Source organism: Haliotis asinina, chromosome 3, assembly GCF_037392515.1.
Source record: "Haliotis asinina isolate JCU_RB_2024 chromosome 3, JCU_Hal_asi_v2, whole genome shotgun sequence".
In the NCBI taxonomy this organism is placed as follows: Eukaryota; Metazoa; Mollusca; class Gastropoda; order Lepetellida; family Haliotidae; genus Haliotis; species Haliotis asinina.
Genome location: NC_090282.1, coordinates 17096068 through 17123621, shown reverse-complemented (window position 1 = coordinate 17123621; position 27554 = coordinate 17096068). Strand labels below are relative to the sequence as shown.

General features: G+C 41.1%; 1 protein-coding gene across 1 annotated transcript in view; it reads right to left on the bottom strand.

Annotated features, from left to right (window-relative positions):
* The window catches only part of LOC137277573 (structural maintenance of chromosomes flexible hinge domain-containing protein 1-like), a 59187-nt gene extending 46096 nt beyond the window's left edge, over nucleotides 1-13091 (bottom strand). The window contains exons 1-9 of the mRNA XM_067809367.1: nucleotides 12936-13091; nucleotides 12694-12772; nucleotides 11746-11904; nucleotides 11086-11168; nucleotides 8791-8924; nucleotides 8233-8371; nucleotides 6915-7034; nucleotides 6299-6462; nucleotides 5830-5929 (exon numbers count right to left, since the gene is read on the bottom strand). Of these exons, the coding sequence (XP_067665468.1) occupies nucleotides 5830-5929; nucleotides 6299-6462; nucleotides 6915-7034; nucleotides 8233-8371; nucleotides 8791-8924; nucleotides 11086-11168; nucleotides 11746-11904; nucleotides 12694-12772; nucleotides 12936-13085 (1128 nt within the window). The 5' untranslated portion in view covers nucleotides 13086-13091. The remainder of the gene's footprint in view (nucleotides 1-5829; nucleotides 5930-6298; nucleotides 6463-6914; nucleotides 7035-8232; nucleotides 8372-8790; nucleotides 8925-11085; nucleotides 11169-11745; nucleotides 11905-12693; nucleotides 12773-12935) is intronic.
* Nucleotides 13092-27554: the final 14463 nt, after the last annotated feature.

The window sequence follows — 27554 nt, the reverse complement described above, 5'->3', positions numbered from 1 at the left end:
ACAATAAACTCTTGTGTGGTATTCAGTCTGACAGACAGATCCTTTTGCAGTGACATTTGCAGAGACATAAAAAATGGTCAATCAGCCTATATGCCGATTGGTCTATTGGTGTCACACCCACATTAAAGCCCAACAACAACCCCAACCCAAGGTTCGGAGAAGTGTAAGTATGAGGGAATTGCCAAAACTATGACAAACCACATCACACAGCCAGCCAAGCCTGGGCAAGCTCTATCAACTTGAAAGGTACTACTCTGTCCACTTTGGAGATCGATCTGACTGGTCAAGCCGAGCACACTTATGGGAGTGTTTGTTCAGCTGATGACGAATGAACATACTCAGTTGGCTCCATATAGCCATGGAACAGATCTTCCTCAATGAACAAGAACAGCAGGATTCACCTTGGAGGAGCAAACCGCTCGAACCAAATGAGCTTTCAACCCTTTGCCGGGAGATAAACTATTGTGTGTGTAAGCCAATAGCTTGCCCTGACTGTTTCTGATCCCCATCCTCATCCATGGCTTCCTCCTCCCACTCCTCCATGACAGTGCTCTCTGCATTAAGAGTCATGGAAGGAGGGTCCATAGATGACAATGGATCAAGGAGAGCCAAGGTGCCTGGCTTGACCAATCCTATGCTCAAGGCCGAACCTAGTCTCCGAGACTCTGAGGGAGCACCATCTGGATACACTGGAACCAAGTGGACTGCTGCTGGTGAGTTGGACAGCAGCAGAGAAGAGGCTCAAGTTAGACACAGCTGTACTGGCAGAGAGGCAGTCATGCAAACTGACACTGAGATTAAGCACTCCCCTGGAGGCAGGAGGTACAACTCTAAACCTGAGGTAGGGGCACCTCCAAAAGACGACCTGGGTTGCCACAATCCCTTGTATGGATATACTGTTTTCCTGTTGGAGATCGGACATGTATCCGAGATAAATGACCACACCAAAGTCATCTGCTGCTGCAAGATGGAGGACAAATCATTTAACATTATGGGTGTTGGTGTAGAGTGGGAAGGGGAAGAGAGGACAGACAAAAATGATGTTTATGTTTTGTAAATGTTTTATTAGAAAATATGGCTATAACTGTCACATGATTTTAATGGACATAAAAATGCTTACATATAAGTTAAGAAGGAGCTCTTCTGAAAATGAATCCAGCTATATTATAGTATATGGCAGTGGTATGTAAATAATTGAGTCTGGATTAAAGGCCACATGCAACGTAAAATACAACATTGCAGATTCTGATACCTTTCTGTATGCACTTACCGAAACAAATCATCAAAAATGCCAATTAATCCTATAAAGTTGAAAAAAAAAACTCGATAAAAAAACCCCAGCAAAATCAGAGTTCAAACGAAAGTTCCCAGCGCTGGGGGAAAAAGTGGTTTCAACAGCTGTGCTGCGCTGCACCCATAACGCATGTGCAGTGAATAGGTTTGCATGAAACAGTATGCATGCCCAGAGTATGAGTCGTGAGCAGTAGTCTAATCTTGGTTGTGTACACAAACATGTAAATAATCTACTCGCAATATAAAAAAACTTAGACAAACCAGTAGTGGTTTCCAATTCTTTGAAGAGAATCGTCCTTAAGGTACATATATGCATTTTCGCCTGCCGGAAAATGTCCCGTGACAGTTGTATCAACATTTTAATAAAATATTGTACAATAAACAAAAAGTCTTTTTTGTTCATTTTACGGCCTCTCACCTAGTGGCATCACCCCTCTGCCATGCATGCGCAGGCAACCAGGTAAGCATCAAAGCCCGTATCATCATTCTCTCTGCTGGATAAATCAGTGAACAGAATTGCAAGGAGGTGGGTGGCCCTACCCCAAACCTCTACAGGTTTGTCTAATTCTTTTTCAAAGAGATCGTCCTTGGGGTACATATATGCATAAATTCAGACTCCCTAAGACCGGAGGTTGGAGAGGAGGGAATTCTGGTACAGTACGGAATTATAGCGATAGTAATTTTGAAAATTAACTTACACAAAAAATTCTCACTTCTGTACTCCCGATGATCTTCTGTGAGGCATTACGGGTAGAGAACTGACAGGGAGGAACTGCACTGATACCGACTTCAGAGCTAAGCATGAGATAAATAGCACTGTAAAAGTGCAAACATAAGCCTGTCCACATTGTGATTTCTATAGAAAGTACTGTAAGGGGGAACACCCAACCGAAGACAACAAATCGATCGAGATCTCATTTGTGAGATACGTCAACAGTGGAGACATGCACTTATATGCAGTATATCAGCAGTGTCAACTGAAAATCAACCAAGACTCACTCGGCCAGGCTGGCAGGACACTGTCCAATGGAGAGAACAGTACGGCCATAGTGCGCTCGCTCATGTGAGTGCGTATCAAGCTGGTAGCGCTTGATAAACGTGCTAGGTCTGCTCCAAATAGCAGCAGAGCAAATCTCTTCAATGGGCCATGTTGATGCGAATGCTTTGGAAGCGGCGACTGCCCTGACCGAGTGAGCCTTCAACCCCTCAAGGGGAGGCTTGCCCTTAGCCTGGTAAGCAGCACAGATGACCGAATCTAGCCAACGAGATAGGGTCTGTTTACTAGTCGGCAACCCAGCCTTCCCGCCACCATAACAGCAGAATAGATAGATACCCGTACGGATCTCTTTTGTTTGTTTGATATAGACCTCGAGGGTCTTATGGACATCCAATGGGTGAGTGACAAATCCCAAGGTGGGCTGGTACGCCTGACATCAGGTCGCACCTGATCCATGAAAGCAAAAAAGCGCTGCGTGTGAGGGTGCTGCCCCAGAAGAGCACCATCGACAACGCTGTGAAAGGTGGAAAAAGTGGTGGAGTAGCCACAAATGGTCGAAGCCACCGGACCCTCTTCCACACCAACACCAACAGAACCCATGTTTCCCATGTCTCCCAAAGAAGCGCTGGGGACACCGTGCTGCCTTGCTTCAGGGCTGTAAGAGCTGGCGCTCCAAAGGGACCCCACTGGGTGGGTACCAGGTCGGACTTCTTGAGGATGAGTAGAATCTAGACTCGCTGGTTGAGATAGCGCACTGAGCGACCAGTCATCCAGGTAAAGGTGACAACGCCTTCCTTGCGACCTGGCTAGAGTAGCCAGTTTGGTGAACACACTTGGGGCTGTGGAGATGTCAAAAAGGAGCACTGTGAATTGGTAACACACCCCGTCGTAAGAGAACCAGAGGAACTGCTGGTGATGGCAACTGGACAAAAGGTGGAACTAACCACCCTTGCTTGGCAGCCAGAGCTGCACCCAAGGAAGCCCGAAGTGAAGGCACACTCATCCACGACCGGCACTAGGAACAGAGAATCGTCCCCCAGCTGGTAGCACCGAACAAGCTTTGGTAAAGCAAAGCGCAGGTGGGTTACCAGCAAGGAGGGGATCCATCACATCCCACTTGACGGAAGGAAGAGGGCGGAACTGCGTCTGCAAGGGTTGCCTAGAAGCAAACGCCTCGCCCGGCAGGCGGAACTCGGTCGGGTCTGGGCAGCTAGTCAGGACTGTGGACTGTGCTATTTGAGGTCGAGGAAAAGCGGAAAGCTCCCTCGGACTCCTCAACCTCCCCGACATCCATAGTCTTGATCTCAGAGTCTGAGGCCAAGACGGAAAGAGGACCCACATCCAGACCCAGTGGATGGCACCTTCCAGTACCATCCGATCAAGTACCATCCGAACCTTCCACCCGAGACGCAGGAGGAAGCTCGGACGAAACCGAGTCCTCAACTCTCATGGGGAGGGGTGGCGCAGAGACTGGAACCCAAGGAATCCTCAACGGAACCTGCGACAAGACCGACAGGGGGACTGGGAGCGAACCCTCCCTATCCTGGGTAGCCAAGGTGTCCGGACTAGAAGTCAAAGGCAATGGATCAACAAACACCTCCAGGCCAACAGAGCGAGCAGAGCCCGGCGATCCACCCCCAAAATACTCTCCGTCCCCCGCCCAGAGTGTGTGAGGAACTCCTGCCGGAGACCTCCAACTGATTGATGGATGAGGGACTTCAACGAGTCCATGTGCTGTTGAAATAACTGGGTGATAAGTGACATATCAAAACCAGACGGAGACGAAGAGGACTGCATCGTAGTGGCAGGCATAGGTTTGCCGCTAGATTTAGACTTACTTTCTTTAGCCTTATCATGCTTAACTCTCTTAGTATTAGACGGGTGAAGCTCCGTCAGCTCCCCTCCCACCTCCCGCAACTCTTTATAGAAGAGGAAGTCCACTGCTCTTCGTCTACTGGCCCGGGGGTAGAAGCCCAAAGATAATTCGCACACCTCGGGCTCATGGCCCACCTTCTCCAGACAGCACAGGCATTTGTAATGCTTGTCCTGTGGAGAAATGTTTGTCCCACAGGTAGAACACGCCAACATGCAAAGCATAAGCTGACGGCCAACACAGCAGCAAATATTTTTTTTCTACACATAGAAAATATTGAAAATTACGTAAACTAGTTGGTACTAGAAGCAATATTTCAACGCGCAGGGGCGCCGACTTCCCGCCATGGGAAAGCAACATGTGCGTAACCCATGGGAAAGCCAGCGCAAATACAAAGTCACTGACAAACAAGTCAACTCCTGGTTAAATAAACGTTCCGTTTTCTCTATTAATGAACGAATATACCATACGTACAGTTGAGGAAGACTCAGTCATCTTCACAGTACGCATAAGTAAAGTTAAACTTTCTTGTTTGCAATTCTTTTCCAGCACATGTCCAAACAGCACAGTGACAGCAGAGGGAATGATGATATGGGCTTGGATGCTTACCTGGGTGCCTGCGCATGTGCGACAGAGGGAAAAGACTTTTTGTTTATTGTACAATGTTTGATTAAAACATTGTTACAACTGTCATATGACATTTTCCGGCAGCAGATTCGTAACTCGTGCACCCGAGTCCTGTCTCTACCACATCATGTAATTAGGCAGGCGTGATACTTGTACACATGACATGTTTTCATGTCTGTGGGTTGCAAACAAACTATGTACATTTTCATCAGATGACTGGTTCTGGTGCAAACTTTTGTCAGTTTCAAGTCCTGCTTTGTACTTGGACGAATGACAGTTTCCAGCCACGCAGTAGTTCACCATCTCCACTGAGATGATTTTAGATTGGATTGAACACAAATTCAGTGAACATGTATTTACAAAACCCCACATGTCTATATACATTCTTTATGGATATCAACTTTTTCTAGTTTATATGATTTTGTTTGACAACGGTATATGAATCAATGCTGAAACGACGCATCAAGTACAATAAAAGAAGTTGTTACCCATAAAAAATCTTACTTTCTTGTGACTCGCCATACTTCTAAGATGCCCATCAAACAGATCATTTTTCTGTGCACACAATGAGCCTTCAGCGTATTAGTAAATGAACCAGCAAATCTGAAGCCGGCGTTACACTTGAGTGGACACTCACCTGCTATGCCTGGGTTGGGTCTCCCGAGGACCAAGTACAAAATATTGCATTTTGAATCGTGATTGTACGCTTATAATTGTTTGTTTTTTTACAAGAAGCAATGTATCTTATATGTCATGAATTGGTGATAATTGTATTTTAATTATGTTTGATTTTTTGGTTGCTTGTGACCTCTAAACAATCTAGTGATCAACAATAGCAGCATGAATCTACACGTTTGAGATACAATGACACGAGTCAAGCAAGTCAGCAAGCCTTTCCACCCGATCCCGTTATCCGCCTCTTATGACACGCATGGGCTACCGAAGGCCAGTTCTAACCCAGATCTTCATGGGTCCCTTACCACTAGAAATTGTACCACTATCACACAGGCTATATAACCAATATGCCAAATCACCCTACCTCAATATCTATGTTTTTGAATGGGTTGTTCTGCTTGATTGTCAGGTTCTCGTCATTCACGTTACCATCTGGTCCATGTAGATAGTAGTGGTAGATGTGACTGTGGGTAGAGGGATAGACATGTTAGCTAAATACAGCAAACAAGCAGCACTTTTAACACCTGTAAACAACATAAAAACAGATTGTAAAGGATTGTTCACTTTTAAATAGCAAAGGATGTAAAACTTTGGTGTACATGCCAACACTATTATTAAGCAAATGCTGTGTAAATGCTAACATCACAATAACATGTCAATAATGTTAGCATCTAAAAGAAAACATTGTAAGGCACAACACTAACACCTTGCATGTACTAATTTTCAGAGATTAAACATACATACTGAATAAAAGAATACTTGAGAATGATTCAGTGAAATCTATCTGAAGTTTAAAATTGTTATGCTGTGTGTTGTGTTTGGAGTCTACATACGATAACTGGCGTGTCCACTCCGTCATCTTGTGTTTTAGGTATGGAATGTGTGATGGGTTTATGAGTTGGATCACTACAGCTGTGAAACTCTCACGCTTGTTCTCCTCAAGGATTAGTCGCCGGATGATCTCATCCTCCACGGGGATATGAGAGTTGTCACATTGCTGAAAGAGAAACACATGCTCCAGTATGAGCCATTGTGCACATCTTCAAGGTACAAAATGTAACATTAAGCACTTTTATCTTGCTTACTGCAACAATCAGCTATTTTCCACCTGTATGACAACAGTCTATGAATACGTAAATCCAATCCAGTGATTGACATCATGAGCCTCAATCTAAACAACTCGGGCATGATGACATTTGTCAAACAAGTCAGCAGTAGTTTAGGGCCGCATTAAGCAATATTCCAGCTATGTTATGGGAATCATGTCTGGAGCAGACAATCCAGTGATCAACATTATGAGCACCAACCTACGTATTTTACATACGATGACATGTGTCAACCAAGTCATCAAGACTGACTACCTGATCCTGCTAGTCACCTCTTATGACATACATAAGTTGATGAAGACCAGTTCCTATCTGGATCTCGAACTTTAGTATGACCACTGACCTTTCTGTTCCGGATAAATCCGCTGTATATTGCTTCATTGTTTTTCTCCTTCTTCTCAAATTCTTCTTTGGATATTGTCAGCTCATGAACATCCCTTGAGTCTTTTGGTTTGCTGATCATCTGGACACAAAACCACCAATATGTCATGAGGCTGATCATGCACAGAGAAATGACAGATCACAAACACAGGCCAAGAGGTTGGAATGTCTGACTGATGGCAGAGCTTCAGTCTACCTTCAGTACGTTAACCAAGCTAATACAATGGGAAAATGAAAAGCAAGTTTAATAATCATAAGACCTTGTCACAATATTGTTGAGAAAAAGTGTTTCCTTTGTATGTTTCAGATGTTTATGATCTGGTCTCTGCAATATAAAGCAATGAAGAAGGTGATCCTCAATTATCCTGTGCGTCTTAACATAACATGGTCTGCACCCTGGGTATAAAACCCACCCTAATTTTTGCGATGAGTGGATTTAGTTTTAACCTTGATTTTGATTTTACAAATATTCCACAGGGTTCAAAATTAACGCTTTGAGGTAGCAAATTAGATATTCAAAATCCTATTTTGATACCCCAGAAAAAGAACACACAGTAGCAACAACTTGCTACCTGGTGTTTTCAGTAAATATGCTTACATTCATCAATAAGACATCATTTTCAAAGGAAAGATCTCCACTTGTGCACTTTCACTCATAAAGTTACCAATTCTTGTAATAGTGGTATTTTGATTTTAAAAAAGGGCTGATCATAGCTTTTCTTGGTCACTTATGCATCACAATACTCGCATAATTGCAACAGACAACCAGTCAGCTCAGTGCACATGTGCAGAAGTATGACATTATCGCTTTCACTTCCTGAAGCATAAGAGCGACAAAATGTTTTCTGCTAATACAAGTCAAGGTATTATTTTTTCATAACTTGAAAAATACCTGTATGTAGAGGTACTTCACACGCTATGAACTGATTATATGATGCATTTTATGCAATCCAAAAATATGCCAATACCAGGTAATGGACTTTGCTACCTATTTCAAACCAGGTAACACTAACAAGTACTAGCTACACAAGTTAATTTCCAACACTGTTCCAGCAATACCACAACAGGAAACAACACATATTGTACATGTGGGGAATCGAACCCATCACTCTCACAGGATGAGCAAATGCTTTAACCACTAGACTACCCCTTGCCCCATCTACTATTGTGATGAATAGGTGTAGGGTATTGATCATTTTACTACTGAGGCACACGGTCAGCTGAGGATGTCATCGCCACACAAACATTGTTAGTACACAAAGGTGAATTTGGTTACTTACTCGGGTTGAACTGCCTATGTAGAATATTGCCTGTTTGCCACCAACACCGAAGTAGGAGATATCACTATTCATGTAGCGGGGGATGTTCTCGTCACCAACAAAGGACAAGTTGTTGGAATCTCGGGGCTCAGAGCCAGGACTGAAAAGAACGGATGTTTTATTTCACCAACAACTGCATCACTATGCCTATTCAACATAATCTTGTGAACAGAGCCTCAGTCCATGTAACATAATATTAGGTACACTAGAGTGTGTCATCCAGTGTGATATAATGAACACTTCCTTTTGTTCATCCAACAAAATTCTTCTGGATGTGCCCTCATTTAACATGTCTGGTGGTACTAATTTGGCATGCAAAGTTACCTCCCTTTGGCATGCCATAACCTATGAGTATGAGTTTGAATCCATATTTCTAGGTGTGTCTGCAACATATCCAATGTCATTTCATCAACTAAAAGATTATCAGCAAATAAGAAATTGTTCAGTTTACAAATATTAAGATGAGTCCTCAAATATAGCTATTCGTGAGTCACCTCTATATACCTCTGCCACACTCACCCCCGGCCTTTCTCCTTCCTAATGAACTTGGACAGTCTGTAGATGGCCCAGTTGTTCAGCTGCCGTGGTGTCATACCCTTGCCATTGTCGATCACAAAGATACAGCTTCTGCTTGGATTGGCATCATCAAAATGCTGTAAAATAACATTAAGTGAGTGAGTGAGTGTCTGACTGAGGGAGGGAGGGAGGGAGCATTTGTGGAACAATTGGTCATGTTTAGGGTTGCAGATCAGTTAGCCTTGTCTGAAATCTCATAAGTCCAAAGCGAAAATTACTCTGCACACAGCATGACTGAGAGTAGTAGTTGGGAGCGCTTGACGTCATGAGTCAGGATAAGTATGAAATATCAATCTAATTCAGAAAATTACATATTTTTCCTTATCCTGACTCATGCTCATTATGCCTACAGAATCCAATGGAAACAGCTGTGGGTCAGGGCATGCTCGACTCTGTTGACTACTATATAAGCAGGTCCACTACTTCCCCCTTTGGGAGTTCAGTCCTGTTCTTCCAATATTCATCTGTGAGATGTGGGGATCACATCCAGTCAAACTGGTCTTCTCATGAAGCATTCATTTACTGGAACATGATGATATATATAGATAAGCTAGCATCCTGCTAGTGTATAGTGCAACTGTAAGTCAAGATTTCCAATCAGTTGCGACCCTTCTTCATGTACAAGTAAGTATCTTCATTCGACTGCAGTCGAACTGTGTGTGATTGAAGTTCAGAGCATGTGTTTCAGACATCTGTGCCACTGTTGCCAGGGTAAGTAGAAACAGTGTTTTTGTGTCAATAGTTCAAGCAATGTCCAGACTAGTGGCTCATAGACATCACTCACAGGTATTGTAGTACAACATTCAAGTCCCAAGCTGGAGCCTTAAATCTGTGTTGTTGGTATTCCAGCTTGAACGATTGTTGCAAGGCGAGTAGTTCAGGTACTTCAGTCAGCTTGATCCCTGTTACCATGGTGATAACAGAGCCGAGTGCTGCCAAGTGTCAAAGTGTAGAACCTTTCAGTCCTCTGGTATGTCGAAGACGATGTACGTAGTTTGCTACTTGAGGATGTAGGGCCTTCATTGCAGTGAAGCCTTTCTTCCTGGTGTATCTTCCAAACCACATTCTTTTATCGTCATATAAGGTATGGGTAGATCTACGTGGAGCTAAAGTGACTACCTTTGCCACTCCTGTGCAATCTCCTCCATGTTTTAAACAGGCTTTGATACAATTGAGACATGAAGCTGGAACAATGCTGGATTGTGTGTTTGTTTGGTATGCGGATGGACGAGTAAGTTCTTCCACTCTGGTAGCTGTAGTGCTGGTTGTCTTATTTTCTCGATGAGTATTGAGAACCTCTCTCTCACTGGCCAATAAGGTGCAGCCAATGACTGGAGGGGAGAACGTGCAAGGTTCAAGATATTGATGATGATGTAGAGTTGAAAGGTTTGCTGTAGCAGTGTGTGAGATTGTGTCAGTTATTGTGGTCACATTGCAGGACTTAATAGAAGCCATAGAGTGTAGTTTCAGCGCTGATCTAGTAGTTGAAGACTTAGTCGTAGACGATGACGACTTCAACTTCTTAGGTTGAGATGAACCTAATTCAGAGGACACCCTCTTCTTTGATCTAGACAAAGTTTCGCTGGTATCTTGACCATGCCCCCGTGATACATGTGGCTGATCACTAAAATCATGAGTGTCATTAGTGGTCAACATACGGTTACTAGACGCAGAATCAACTGATTTATTAGACATGACTTGAGCCTGCATTGTTTGACCTTCAAAGTTCACAGCAAATGGTGGAAAAACTAATAAGTCTGCATGAAGGATACAATATATGGGGATCAATCGCCGAAAGCCATAACTTACATTGGGAGCATGATTACATCCACTGAGACCAGGTCTCAGTCAAAGAAAACATGCCTTAAACACATGAAAATTTATATATTTCAACAATAATTTTACATCATGACCATAATAAATGCAATCCAAAAAACGAATACAACACAATGCATTTTAAAGGACTGAAATATAAGCCAAAAACTCATCGCCTTAGCAAGACCTATATTGCCTCCAACTGTCCTCATAGGCCGATGAAGTAGACAGTGACAGGCATGGCTGGTCATGTGACCATATGGTAGGATAGGGAAGCTTACAGTGTATGAGTGAATTGTACATCTGCTTCAATTAGAAGAGAACTTCAAGGGATTTCAAATGTTCAACTATCTTCTCATAGAGGGAGGAGACAAGTATAATAAGCATGAGTCAGGATAAGGAAATATAAATGAAAAAACTCACAAGTCTAATGTCAATCTTCCTGGGGCCATTGTTGTCAGCTGTAGCTGCCAGGGCATTATCAATTAGCTCTGCAAATGCATAGGCTGCAACACAAAGCAACCATAGTTTTCACATACTTATACTCAAAGCAAAGACTGACTGTATTCATAGAGAACATGCTGAACAACTCTGCAGCCGATACATTGAACATATTCTAGTTTATATAACAAAGTCGTGGATTGTTCCCACCCAAACTGACATCAACATTTAATTTCTGTACATTCAGACATTGTCTGAAAATAATTATAATAGATTTTAGTTAAGTTTGAATTTGATTTCTAAACAACTGGAACCTAAACTTACAATTTTACCAAAATCATACACTTAGGTTTAAAAACCTGGAATCTTCTCCTGATTTCATGTAATAATCATGATCACTTTGTCAGAGGAGTGTGTTCATAAACCACACTGCAATTGACCTGACAGAAAGTCATGTCTCATGTAACACCTTGGAACATGAACAAAGTTCATAAAGCCATTGGTTAGCTACAGCATAACCTCTGTAGCGCTGACTGAATGCACTCGTGTACCTCCCCTCACTTCTCTATTCAGATCCCATTTTCATAATTACAATAATAATTGATCACAATTACATTTTCCTTTGATTTCATAGCAACTTACGGAGAGGATTCTGTCCTTCTGAGGCATAATACTCATACATGCCACCTTTGACAATGGTATCATAGTGAGGCAGGTAGTTGACACGCTCCTGCGCAGGGGCACACAACTCTTGCTGGACATGTTTCATGACATAAAGGGTGTCCCCTTTGTCAATCATGTCTGGAAATGAAAAGCAAATTCAGGATTAACCCATTTTGGTGAAATACTGGCATGCACAGGAGACATCTATTGTGTTCATTTTGCATTTTCTTAACCCTGCAGAAAGCAATAGGATGAAAATCTGTCGATAATCAAGTCTGGATTAGACAGTTCATTGATTGATATCATAAGCATGAACTACCTCAGATGACAAATGATGAAATGCATCAAGTGATCGAATGAGCCTGATCATTTGATCCAGGTGGCATGACAGTCTTGAATAGCAAAAGACCATTTCTAACTTCATGAGACATAATATATGTCAGTCTTTTATGAGAATGACCTAGGTTCTATTTCCATTTACTTTACTCCAACAATGTAGTAGAAAAATAACATCATACTATCATGTTCAACAGTTGTTCATGTGATTAGTGAGAAAACAAAAATGTATCTTTATCACTTGAAAAAACATAATATTCATGATACCAAAAGACTTTTAGCAAAAAATGTGTAAAACATGCTGCCAGATTTTCCAGTGTATTTTCATAACAATGACTGTCAATAAGGAATGAAAAGAGTTAATTTGTCAAAATGCAAAATAATCTGTGAAACATTTAGATTTCAAGAAAATATAAAATCAAAGCATTTATTTTGAAAAAGGATAATTTCTAGTGGCATAAGCATGCATGCACTTTCAGATATAGACTTTAAAGCTCCTTATCATTGTAAGCCGGATCCAAAGGCCCGGAAGCACAAGTGCTGATAGCGTGCACGAAAACAGGACAACATCAAATCAAAACAAAAACAAACCCCAAGATTCATCATCCTTGATCTCATCGCGATTGGTAGTTGCGATAACAAACTGGTCTCTCTTCGCTATCTCTAGCGCCTGCAAAATTGCAATAGTGGATTAGTGCAAAATACTGACAAGTGGCATATAAGACAGTTTGTATTTCATTTTTAAACAAACATATTCTTGCAATCTTGGAATTGGGTATTGCAAATTGCAATGGTTTACAATCGTACTCTGCAAGTGTTATCAATGCACATACCTCTCTGACTCTCTCTTTGAAATCCACGAAGTTAAATAACCCTCCGGTAGGAATCTTAACCTCCGGTGCATCTGTGGATCGTCTGTCAAACACAAAAACAAAAGCATCATCGTCCTCGACTGTGGGGGCTGCCATCTTTGATGACGCCATTATCCGAGATATGTAAAGTGCCCGTATGTAGTGTCCCAATAGTTATCTCCCTTGCAAGTTGATGATTGACCACGACATGCAAGACACAAAATTATCCTGACAGGAATGAATTAATTCATGATACGAATAAGTTCAGCAGCCTTCAGTAGGGTGCTGTTATGAACTTAGGTTGATACATTGATTATTCTTTTATGGAACAAAGACTATTGCTTACAGATCAAAGTTGCACAGTCTGTGTAATATAATATACAAATCATCAGTGGAAAACTAATAAGCATAGAATCACAGTACAACAGACATCGCGAAATTTACCTAAGTATATTTCCACATGTTGACTTTGTGATTCCTTGGTAGGTAGGTAGTTGAATTTCTGGCATTGAGGTTTTTGTCAAATCCAGTTTGTGTAATCTAACGTCAACACATATCAGTGTGTTGTGAAAAGTATGATCAGTCTGATCCCAGTTTCCTTTCACTCAGATATAACAAGTAAGTTTAGTTCTACACCACTTAAAGTATGCAATATTCCAAAAATGTCATGGTAGGGTACTGATAGAGGTCTTGGGTTCTGGTGAAACCCCTTTTCTAACTGATGTGCAGGTCTGCTTCTGGGAAATTAACTCACCAAAGTGTCTTAGGTCACAAGAAGCTAATCACAATTTTATTTACAAGAATGGGCTCGGGGCTATAGCTGTCCAATGTTGAAAGAATCTGAAGCTTACTGACGAATATTTGTTAGTTATTTGCTCCATTTTGACCTGTTCCCTTTTGGCGACGGGGTAGTACACTTATTAAGAAATGAGTCGGGGGGGGGAGGGGAGAAAAAACGTAGAAATTTTGAAAGGGTGATTTTACTACCCACAAAAAATAAAATAACTAAAAGCTGAGGAATAGGGAGATTTACATGGGAGGCAAAATTAAAGTAAAGAATATGAAATACGCAAAGAGAAATAGAGATTTGGAATTTAATATAGATGCTGTATAATAAATGGTTATTGTATTTTGTTAGTATGTTTAAAAACATTTTTATAATGTGTAATAATGTAATGATGAACAAATAAAATGATAAAAAATGAAATTGGTAAAAAGAGAAAACTGATTTCAAAAGTTATTAGAACATATACACATATTTATAACATTTTTTAAAATGGTAAAAAGTGGAATTATTGTATTATTAGGGTTTTGTTTTGTTAGATTGTTTTGTGTAATTTTCTGTGAATAAATTTAATCATTAATGTGATGTTTGTTAGAATGTGCTTGAGATCAGAAGAGTTAACATTGCTGAGGTACTGTGTTAAAGCATTGGTAAATGGGTTTCATTATTATCATATTTTGTGCAGTAAAAGATAGTGTGGGCTGTTGTTTCAGTAAAATTTGGCGAGTGATACACTTGCCGTTTGGATGTGGGTTGATTTTGTGTAGATAGAGAAAAAGATTGCAAAATGCTAATTTTAGTCTGGTCATGGCAACATCAGTTCAGTGTGTTTGGTGATAATATTTTCACATTTTGTATTTAGTGTTTGTTGAATTTGGTAGAGTAGGTAATGTTACCCTACTTTTTGGCAGTTGTAATTGAATGTATTTATTATACTTTTAAGTTTGTTTGCTAGGTCTGTTTTGGATTAAGGTATTTTTTATTTTGTTTTGAGTGGAGTCCAAGTTTGGCAGCTTGGTCTGTTATGTAATTGCCATGGACACGAGTATGTGATGGGACACAGATCTAATGCATTTGATAATTTTTATTTTGGTGGTATAGTATTTGTCTGTATATGTTATTTAATAGATTTGGAATTAGTGACTATACAAAACTGAAACAATAAAAACATTACGATTCATTGAATGATAAAAAAGGGTGTGCCCTCTAACAACCTGTGATATACAAATTGGGGTGTGTAATACAAACCACTTAAATGACCAGATGGGGGAGTACTTCACGCATACATGCACACCAAAAAATGGACAATCAGCTCACCCACAAGAACTACATCCTTTAACGCCCCGTAGAGTAGCTTGATACTTGATGTTTTCCAGTTTGTGTTTCTGTGTCAGAAGTAAAGGCGAAAAATATGGATGACATTGTTTTTTGTTTGTCACAATGTTTCTGGACTTTTCCTTGCCCCTTTGTCAGGTGAATTGACCAGAAATGACCATCAGTTCATCCGACGAAGGGGCAAGGAATAGCCCAGAAACGAGACATGCCACAAACAAAAAGTTGTTATCCATATTGTCTGGGTTTTACTTCAATACCAACTTCTAAATGCCTCTCAAGAATGTCTGTGTTAGAATTTTACAGTTTGTTTAACGTCGCTCTGAGAAAAGTCCAGCTAGATGGCAACAATTGAACCTGGACAAGATGTTGACATCATGAGCATCAATTTTGGATATGATGACAAATACAGTATCTGTATCAGTAAAGTAAGCGATCCGATTAGTTTCCTCATTTGACAAGCATCAGGTGCTGAGGATAGATGCTTTCCTTGATTTTCACATGTAGTCTACTATAGCCCTCTGCATTTTGATAGGTTAACCATAAGGTTGATTGAGAAGATTAGAACTTAAAGTACTAGTATTCACAGGCAGTTCACAGATGACATAAAACAACATTTACAGTTCAATAAACAGATTAGCTGCTACCTGTTACCTGCACATCATCATCCAGAGAAAAAGTCTAGAAAGACATAATATTTACTATGAAAGATGAACTTTTATTGATATTAATCTTATCATACATGGCAATGCAGGTGTATCAATTACTGAAAATCGGAATGTTTTCAGATATATGTCTCCACAAACATTTTGCAGATGAATTGCAAGATCAAGATCATGTATCAGATTGTGATTACACGATGCCATTTAGAAAGTGGTCAAATGCAACATATGTCATATTTGGGATTTCACTTTCTTAGTAAAGTACGAATTCTAGTACTTTTTTTTCGGTTGAGTCCCATCCAGGATTCGAACCCGCACCCTCAAAGTCAGGCACCTAATCGCCAGCACACAAAGTCAGCCGCCTAGCCCGCTCAGCCACCGCGACTTCCACAAAATGAAAGTCGGACAACTGGTAGTCTAGACTGCGTACTTTGTGTACCCCTCTGATGAGTGTAAATTGGCACCGCTCCCACAGCCGAAAGCTGTGATTACACAATGCCATTTAGAAAGTGGTCAAATGCAACATATGTCATATTTGGGATTTAACTTTCTTAGTAAAGTACGAATTCTAGTACTTTTTTTCGGTTGAGTCCCATCCGGGATTCGAACCCACACCCTCAGAGAATTCGTACTTTCTTGAATGAATAAAATATGTTTCAGTCAATAAATACAGTCAAACTTCCCAGTAACAGTAATAGTCATTGATAGTAAAACAATTTTGAGATCACAATAAAGTTGGATTTACACACAAACTTCTCAGTAACGAACCCTTCTCAAGCTCACTTATTCTACTCACTAGTCAGTGGGACCCATGAAGGTCCCATGATAGAATAGGCCTTCAGCAACCCATGCTTGCCATAGAAGGCGACTGTGGTTATCGTAAGAGGCAACTAACAGGATCAGGTGGTCAGACTCACTGACTTGGTTGACACATGTCATCAGTTCCCAATTACACAGATCGATGCTCATGCTGTTGGTCACTGGATTGTCTGGTCCAGACTCAATTATTTGCAGACCACTGCCATAGAGCTGGAATATTGCCGAGTGTGGCATAGAACTAAACTCGCTCAAGAGTGGACTGTTACGTTATACCAGTAGCCTATCAAATGGTTGGTTGTCAGTTGGGAGATCACCTACTCATGTATTCTAATCTTTCAGCCTGTATAACAACATCAACGCCATGTGGCCGCAGCCTGGGCCAGACAAGCCAGTGATCAACATCATTAGCATCGATGTATGCAATAGGGATAAGGTGATGTGCAAGTGCATGAGCCTGACAACCCAATCCCATTAGTTGCATCTTACCCAAAATTAATAGTTACTGGAATATTTAAACTACTCAAAAAAAAAAAGGAGACGCATTTTCCCATGTAACTTTTTGAATTTGAATCATTGGTGTCTATGTAATCAGTATATGTATGGTGAACACCGTTGGCAAACATTACTGAGTTCAAATCCATTGTCATTGAGGACAACTCACCAAAACACACCAAGATCTCTTTTCCTCAATAAATGCAATAAATCGTAAACAGGAAGAAATTCATGCGTTTCCTTTTGCACACACATTCCATGCATCATTTCCCAAAAAAGTCGGGGGATTTCAGTGCTCTTGCGACAGTTGACAACCTGAAGTTGGTGTTAAAGTCATGCCCAGACTTACTGGGCGCAACAATGAGATTGGTCATTTGGAGGCTGGGGAATCTCAGTCTGCGATCGTCACAGAGTGCCATAGCAGCAAGGGTCAACTACCAGCAGCAAGGGTCAACACGTCAGGTTGACCCCATGTGACCACGCCCGCTCAGGACATGTTTATTCAGCTTCTACATTTGCAGACCAGGTTCACCACAGGATCCTCCCCAAAATCGGTAGTGCCAGGACTAGAACAGTGCTAGAAAAATTTCTGATCAGTCTGTGAGGGACTGCTTACGTATGGTTGGTATTCGTACCAGAAGACCATTGTGAGGACCTGTCCTTACACGCTAACATCGGCAACAACACAGACAGTGATGTCGCCAAGATCTTGAATGGCCATTGCAAAGTTTGAGAACTGTTATCTTCAGTGATGAGTCACATTACATGCTGCGACGTCCCGGCGGAAGAGCATGTGTATATCAACTTAACGAACGCTATGCTGCAAATTGTGCACAGGATGTTGACAGATTTGGTGATGGAAGTGTCATGGTTTGGGATGTCATCTCATACAGTTGCAGGACAGATCTCATTCAGGTCCAGGGCAATTTGACAGCTTGATGTTACAGTGATGAAATCATCATAGCTCATGTCCTTCCTTTCATGAACCGTCAGAACGTCATTTTTCAGCAATTTCCTTGCCCACAACAAGTTCAGGTTCTTGATTGGCCCTGATGATCACCGGATCCTAACCCTACTGAACATTTCTGGGACAAATGGGATCGTTGTGTGCGACAGCGTGACCCTCAGCCACAGACGTTACCAGCTCTGTTTGTGGCCTTGGGGAAGAGTACCAACTCATTCCCAGGCACTTCATGCGGAATCTGGTCCAGCCTATGGGACGCCGATGCCAAGCAACCATTGATGCTAATGGTGGCCACACAAGATACTGACTGCTCTGCAACCTTGACTTTGGAACATTTGTCATTTGTGACGTACAGTTTCTTGGAGTATTGCCCCGTTAATATTCATTCAGGTTTTCTTCATGACTGCCCTGTATTACTGAACCTTAAGTGTATAAATTGATAACAATTTTCAGCTATGCGTTTCTTTTTTGAGTAGTATATTTAGACACTTGTCATATGAAGACAACGTAAAAAGAATGGTACATGTAGTTGAAATAATGTGTTACGATATTGACGTCAGGGTAATTTCATACAGGTTAAATGAAAATATACGGACTTGATTCATCGAGACTTTGCAGACTTTATACAGGGTTATTTGCCAAATCCGGACTCTTTGTAATCCGTGGTTATCATACTACCCTCTAGGTCCCAGCAAGAGTTACCATTAAAACGTGCTTTATAATCCGGACTTTCTCATTGACGAATTACAAACTAAAACTACAGTCCCGACAATCAACTAAATATGTGAACACTGCTTCGAAATCCGGATGCAGCTGACTAAAATATCAGTCGCGACAATCAACTTGCTACGCAAACAGTGATTTGTAATCCTGACCTGCCTGACTAAAATATGAGTTGCTGTTCACAGTGGTTAATATCTGAAAACACTGATTTACGTTGATATTTACAGAGGCAGAAGCAATCCATGTTAGCAGTTTTTTTCCTATGAGAGTATAAATATTATACTGAGTATAAAGAAAAATAACCGAAGAAGAACGATGCAATTTGATAGTTGCCCTTAACAAAGGAAGGTAATTCAAATAACAGGACCCCCTGGAGAGTGTGGCAAAGATCCTTTGTAACGTACTACACAAGAGCAACGGAATATTGGAATGCAAGTGCGACACAAGCGTCAAAATGTCCAGGTTCAAGACAAACTTGGGGCCGAGTTAAAACTCTTTAGAAAATCTGGAGCTTAGAGCTGAATGATCGAAACGAGGTCAAAGCTACAATGCTTTTGCTGTGTCAGGTCTTGCCTATTCCTTTGGGGGTTAACTGGACAAAACCAAATGTCCAGTCTTAGGGCCTGACCAGAAGGACCATGTCTGATAATAGGGCCCACCACCATCGTCCCTCTCGTAATCATTTATATATGTCAATTCATTCAGAAGGTCAGGGTTTGATCCTCTGGTGAGCATGTGAATTGATGGGATTATTCCAGCCCAAAGTGGATCATTTATGGAGAAGCTTCCTGAGAAACCATTGCATCGTGTGTACATGCCGTGTACATGACTCCTTACTTCTACTACCGTCTTCGCCATGCCTGTGGCTTTGACTCCGAGGTGTATCCATGCAGGGATGCTCTATATAGGCTCCCTGATCCATGGTACGACCCTGAACAGTCCAGGGAAATTATGCTTTTGAGCTTCTTTAGAATAGGTCCATATACAGCCCCAGAAGAACTTATGCAAACAAACCCGATCTTGTCCTTCATGATAAGGCCAATGAATTAATTTGTATCACTGAATTTTCTTTCCCTTTTGACAACAATGTGATTGGCAAGATTCAGGAAAAGCACGCTAAACATGCGTACGTCACCTTTGACATGACCCACTTGGATCCCAAGTACACTGTCCTCAGTCTACCCATTGTTCTTGATGCCCTTGGTTTGATACCTCCTGATCTCTTGGCACAGATCAGGAGAGTGCCCGGGTTTTCCACTGGGAGCCATCCTCACACCCTGGATAATACATAAGGCTGCAGTGTTTCGGAGTTTACATACTCTCCGGAAGTAGTGTTTGGGAGTCTACATTCACTCGGGAAAGTTCTTGGTGCGCGCGATTAGGTAGCGTTTCCTGGGAGAAGTGCCTGTACCTTTTGCTGTCTGGACTGCATGTTGAGGTGGTAAGGGCCCTGAGCTGATGCTGAACCTAACCAGGCTGACTGTGCCAGGATCACCCGACTGTTAAATGATACTAATAATACTTTATTGCCTTTACAGGTATTAGTCCAGTGAAGACTGGACTTATACACGCAAGACACAATATCCTACCATATCGGTTTAACGTCATGGTGATGCAGAAAGATACACGCGGGCTACGGTGAGTATGTCATATTCAACAAAGGATATAGTACAGTCTGGATTTAGCTTACCGTGGGATATCTTGATTTTGGATTTTCAGCAAAAGCTTTCTGCTTTTATGGAGTGGCATTCATCCTTGGAAATTTAATCATATACGTACATGTTCAGCCTTAAAGGTCACATGCAACGTAAAACACAACTTATGCACCTACCGAAAGAAATCATCAAAAAATGCCAATTCAACCTATAAAGTTGAAAACAAATACGCGATGGAAAAAAGCCCGCGAAATCGAAGTTCAAACGATTCACTAAATTGCCCCCAGCGCTGGGGGAAAAAGTGGTGTCAACAACTGTGCTACGCTGCGCCCATAACCCATGCGCAGAGAAAAGGTTCGCGGAACTTGAAACAACTTATGCCTGCCCGGAGTATGAGGTCGTGAGCAGTATTCTAATCTTCTGATCTTGGTTGTGTACACAAACAAGTAAATAATCTACTTGCTACATAAAAAACCTGTTGATTGTGGTAAGCAGCCTCTGTCACAGAGAAAGTTCATTGTCTGGTTTATTGACACCTGTATGTCTGCCTGCCTGCCTGCTAGCGACAATATGCAATACACAGCCTCAGTCCACGGGAACCCGATATCGCACTGTAGGTTGAACATACGACATACGACGATATCGCACTGTAGGATAAACATAGACCATAGATCTACACTCACGTCATATATATTAACTCTATATGACGTGATTTTAGATCTATGGTCTATGTTTAACCTACAGTGCGATATCGGGTTTCTGTGCTTCAATAATTGACCAGTCCTGTCTCTGCCACATTATGTAATTAGGCAGGTGTGATACTTGTACACATGACAGGTTTGTATGTATGGATTGCAAAAAAACTACATCCATTTTTCTCGGCTGAATGGATCCGAAGGAAACTGGTGAAACTCTTATCATTTTCAAATCCTGCTTTGTACTTGGAGAGAACAGAACTTTTTTATTACACTCAGGCCGATATCCTCGGCATATGAGGTACAAATGGCAGTTAGATGTGAATATTTAGCAGAATAGTGGTTAGCCGGAAGTTTTTACAGTTTGCATGATACATTTACAGAATTTACATTTGCTGAGATTTTTCAGGACAGATATCCTTTTACACGTAAATAGTGATCTAAATTTTAGCATATTTGGTCTTTTTACAAAGTGACTTGGTGCATACATTGATCTTTCTTTTCTAAAATGTATACATTTAAAGATATAATGAAATTCATCACCTATGTCATTTAAACAACATAACTTGCATTTTCTCTCATGTCTTGGAATCCTATTCCCTCTTCCATTTTCAACTGGTAAATGGTGGCAAGAACGACGAAACTGGAGCAAGGGGATAACTTTGTTGAAGGGCAGAGACGTGAGGTAACTTTCAAATTCAAACTGAGATTTCAGGAGAGAGTATGTTTGGCCTTTTGAGGAACTGTCTACCTCTGAGCTCCAAAGTTGAATAGCATTGTCATTTAAGATTGGGTGAACTGTATTTTTTATCCAGGAAGATGAAATAGGAGACTGTGAGAGCCATACATAACCAATGTTATTAAAAATGTTCTCTATACAGGAAACCCAGCTACAACCATGGGTACCTTCGTTGTGGAGATTATACACGATAGAATATAGGACTGAAGACAACTTAGGTGGATTGTTTGTACATAATTTAGACCAAAACGTTACCATGCGGGTTTTAACATGAACAGAAAGTGGGAGTCTACCTAGTTCGCCGTAAAGTATGAACAATGGGGTACTTTATTTAACAGGTAGTAGTTTTCTCATGAAACATATGTGTACATTTTCAAGTTGTTTTAAATTAACATATCCCCAGATTTCACAACCGTACATTCAAATTGGTTTCACCATCGAATCAAAGAGATATAGTTGGCATTGTATTGACACATTTAGCGTTCTACTTCTGCGTAAGACAAAATGCATGGCTTTAGTAGCTTGTTGGCAGAGATTTGTTATAGTTGATTTGTAAGAACAGTTTTTATTAAAAATAACCCCAAGATATTTATATTCATTCACATACTCTAAAGGTACTTTGTGTAGAAAAATATCTTTACGCATATCATTTTTATTACCACCAAATACAAGAATGTTCGTCTTTTTTATATTTATAGTTAATTTCCAGGTTTTGCAATAAACTTCAAAATGATTAATAGCTTTTGGGAGATCATCCCTTGAAGAAGCTAGGAGGACGGTGTCTTCGGCATATATAAGAACAAAAAGTTTGAGGGAGAAGTCTAACATGGTATTGAATGTTTCTGAGTTGATAATTACACTCGGGCATTCACTGGACATAAAAAAGCTTCTAAATCATTTAAGAACAGTGAAAATAAAACAGGAGATAAATTTTCACCCTGCCTAACGCCAACTAAACATGACTGACAATTTCCAACCACGCAATAGGTCACCATCTCTACTGAGATGATTTTTGATTGGATCGAACCCAAATTCAGAGAACATATATTTACAAAACCCAACATCTCTATATACATTCTTTATGGATAACAACTTCTGGTGCGTATGATTTTGTTTGACAACTATATATACTACCGACAGAAAATAAGGGAACCAAGAAATTGAATGTAGATGACTTGGACTGTGACAGGGTCCGTTATCGTGGCGTATCTCCCAAACGCAACATCCAATGACAATGGAATTTTGCATAATGCATGCCCAGCACGTGCTACACGTGCATACAGAAGTTAACTCCTGTAAATGTACTGGAGAAGTCGTAATCACTAATGCAATAGAGATTGAGGCTTACTGACAGAAATGCCTCCGAGGCAGGGGGGGGGGGGGAAGGCACATCATTATGTGAAGTTGCCCGGCAGATGGGTAAATCAAAAAGTGTAATTTCACGCCTGTGGGATAAGTACCGTCAAACGGGTGGGGTTGCAACGAGACCTGGGCGTGGTAGACCAAAATCAACGACACCACGACAGGATCGTCTCATTACGTTAATTGCTCTACGCGGTAGGTTTAAATCGGCCCCTACCATCAATAGAGAATTCCGCACACTCACTGGAAGACGCATTTCAACCTCAACCGTTAAAACCGACTCTATCAAGCTCGTCTGAAAGCAAGACGGCCTTTTAAGGGTGTCACCCTTTCAGCTCACCATAAGCGCCAAAGATTGGCATGGGCTAGGCAGCATCAGGGACGGGCTATGCGCCACTGGCGTTACACCATGTTCTCTGATAAGTCAAGGTTTTGCCTACGATTCACAGATGGCAGAAAAGTTGTTGGCGTCGGAGCGGGGAGCGATATGCCAGAGCAGCAATTCTTGACCGTGATCGATATGGAGGTGTTAGTGCCATGGTGTGGGGTGGGATTACACATGACAGACGATCAGATTTGGTCATCATTAACAGATCCATGACTGGTCAGCGATACGTTGACCAAATATTGCGTCCTGTTGTGGCTCCATTGGCTAGAGTTATCGGCCGAAATTTTGTATTCCAAGATGATAATGCCAAACCTCATCGGGCCCGAATTGTCTCCGTTTATCTCCGATAAGAAGGTATCCATACATTGGACTGGCCCTCTAAGTCCCCAGACCTGTCCCCAATTGAACATCTCTGGGACGTTCTTGTTCGAAGGGTGTACGCCAGGGACCCAGGACCCGCTAACCTGGCCCAGCTTGGTGCAGCTCTCCAAGAGGAATGGCGGGCAATACCACGGGCAACCATTCGGAAATTGATTAACAGCATGCCATCAAGGTGCCGTGAATGTGTTGCCCAACATGGTGGACACACCAGATATTGAACTTGACGCCTAAAATTGATTTAGTGGATATTTAAAGCAGTTTCTACCCTTATTTCTTGTCGGTAGTATGTAAATCAATACTGAAACGATGCATCAAGTACAATAAAAAAAGTTGTTATCCGTAAAGAATCTTACTTTCTTGTGACTTGTCATACTTCCAAAATGCTCGTCACACAGATCATCTTTCTGTACACACAATGAGCCCTCGGCATATCAGCAAAGGAACCAGCCAATCGGAAGCCGTCGTTACACTTGAGTGCACCCCTACCCACTATGACTGGGTTCGGTCTCCCGAGGGCTTCGTTTCGAGGGAAGCAAGCCCAAGTACAAAATTTTGCACTTTTGAATCGCGATTGTACGCTTATAATTTTGTTTATTTGGGTTTTTTTACAAGCAGCAATGTATATCATATGTCATGAATATTTGATAATTGTATTTTAATTATGTTTGATGTTTTGGTTGCATGTGACCTTTAACTGGAAACAACCATGCTTCCATATGTATCAAGTTGCATTTAGGTTTAGGTGTAAGAATCTGAAGTTTCAAAAATCCAAATTAGAAAATATCCTTCCATTTACACCATATTTCTGAAATTCATTCAGCTATCAGTGTTATTTAATAGCATTCTACACAATCTATTTGTGTACTGACCAAAACGGCGTTATTGTGTACCCACATGTATTCCTGGTAACACAACGTTGCACTGGTAATAGAGGATATCCTTCCTTATCACCATGACAAATTCCTGCCATTGTAATTTTGCTAAAGGTTAAGGACACGGGACATATCCACATTCTCACGATCAAATACGATACCCCAAATACAGCGTTCTGTAGACACATCGTATTTCTCTACCTGTTCGCAATTTACTGCCGGCAGCACGATTTGCTGTTTGGATCACTATTTACTACTTCAAGCCCCATATGTATAATGTATACCTATAACTCCGATGTATATCGGCCTGAGGTATTTTGTACAATAAACATCATTGAACTTTGACTTCGACACACTGTAACTCTTTCACGTTTAAGGTCACATGCAACCAAAAAATCAAACATAATTAAAACACATTTATCACTTATTCATGACATATAATATACATTGCTGCTTTAAAAAAAAAATAACACAATTATAAGCGTACAATCGCGATTCAAAAGTGCGATATTTTGCACTTGGGCTTACTTCCCCCGAAATGAAGCCCTCGGGAGACCGAACCCAGTCATAGCGGGTGGATATGCACTCAAGTGTAACGACGGCGTCCGATTGGCTGTTTCATTTGCTGATATATATGCTGAGGGTTCGTTGTGTGTACAGAAAGGTGATCTGTTTGATGGGCATATTAGAAGTATAGCCAGTCACAAGAAAGTAAGATTCTTTATGGATAACAACTTCTTTTTGTGTACTTGATGCGTCGTTTCAGTATGGATTCATATACTGTTACATATGTCATATTTGGGATTTCACTTTCTTAGTAAAGTACAAATTCTAGTACTTTTTTCGGTTGAGTCCCATCCGGGATTCGAACCCGCACCCTCAGAGTCAGGCACCTAATCGCCAGCACACAAAGTCAGCCGCCTAGCCCGCTCAGCCACCGCGACTTCCACAAAAATGAAAGTCGGACAACTGGTAGTCTAGACTGCGTACTTTGTGTACCCCTCTGATGAGTGTAAATTGGCACGGCTCCCACGGCCGAAAGCTATGATTACACGATGCCATTTAGAAAGTGGTCAAATGCAACATATGTCATATTTGGGATTTCACTTTCTTAGTAAAGTACAAATTCTAGTACTTTTTTCGGTTGTGGGAGCCATGCCAATTTACACTAAATGACATATGTTGCATTTGACCACTTTCTAAATGGCATCGTGTATTCATATACTGTTGTCAAACAAAATCATATGCACGAAAAGAAGTCGTTATCCATGAAGAATGTATATAGAGATGTTGGGTTTGGAAAATACATGTTCTCTGAATTTGCGCTCGATCCAATAAAAAGCATGTCAGTAGAGATGGTAAACTACTGCGTGGCTGGAATTTGTCATTCGTCCAAGTACAAAGCAGGACTTGAAACTGACATAAAAACATGTCATGTGTATCACATGTGTCTAATTACATAATGTGGCAGACACGGGACTCGAGTGCAGGAGTCGTAAATCAACTTATTTTCTTCATGTCGTATAGTCTGATAGGTGTTAAGTTCAAATTGCACGTGGTCAATGATTGAAGCTGTGTATTGCATGTTGTCTTTAGCAGACAGGCAGGCAGACATATAGGTGTGAATAAACCAGACACTGAGCTTTCTCTGTGACAGAGACTGTTTACTACAATCAACAAGTTGTTTTACGTAACGAGTAGATTATTTACTTGTTTGTGTACACAACCAAGATTAGACTACTGCTCACGACCTCAGACGCTGGGCATGCATACTGTTTCAAGCTCCTCGAACCTATTCACTGCGCATGCGTTATGGAGGCAGCGCAGCACAGCTGTTGAAACCAGTTTTCCCCCCGGCGCTGGGGGAATTTAGTGAAACGTTTGAACTCCGATTTCGCGGGCTTTTCTTTCATCGCGTTTTTTCAACTTTATAGGTTGAATTGGCATTTTTTATGATTTGTTTCGGTAAGTGCATACCGAAAGGTACCAGAATCTGCAAAGTTGTGTTTTATGTTGCATGTGACCTTTAAGTTACAGGCACACTGTATAATGTAGTATGCAAATAATGGGACATTATGTTTTAGACTTTGTAATATTTGCATATGTTGTACACAAATTTCACTTTCAATCAGTTTGCTAATTGTACTAATTACGAATTGGACCTATTTACACATCCCAGCAGATTAGAGACAGGGAATGCACACATCCGCGTTTGTATGCGCTCGCGCGTGTGTATTTAAATACATTCCCCTGCGAGAGCACATTCACATATTGTATACTACTTTTCCATCATGTTAGTCTCCGTTTCTATTTTGTTCCTTCCCGCAATATTGTATTATGTTTAAGTGTATTTAGGGGTCCACAAACATTCAAAGTAAATTCAAACTTTCCATGTTTTTAATCGTAGAATAAGTGTCTTTTTACTGAATGGCTAGATTTCCCGAATTGCTGACGGCTGAGGGGATGATGTAAATCCAGCTAGGGTCCACGCAGGTAGCAAAGGTACTGTAAGTCCCCATGGTCCCTAGTATGGTGATCTACCTTCAGTTGTTAGCAATCTATAGCCCATTTTTATATTGTATTGTCCTCTATAGGTAAATTGTTTTAGGTATAGTTACTAGTTTTATATTCTGCTCTGTGATATTCTAGTTGTTTTGCTGTCCTTCGTTGACAGGTTTTATAATAGGCATATATTTCATTTCAGAATTAAATGTTCTCGTCACAATGTGGCTG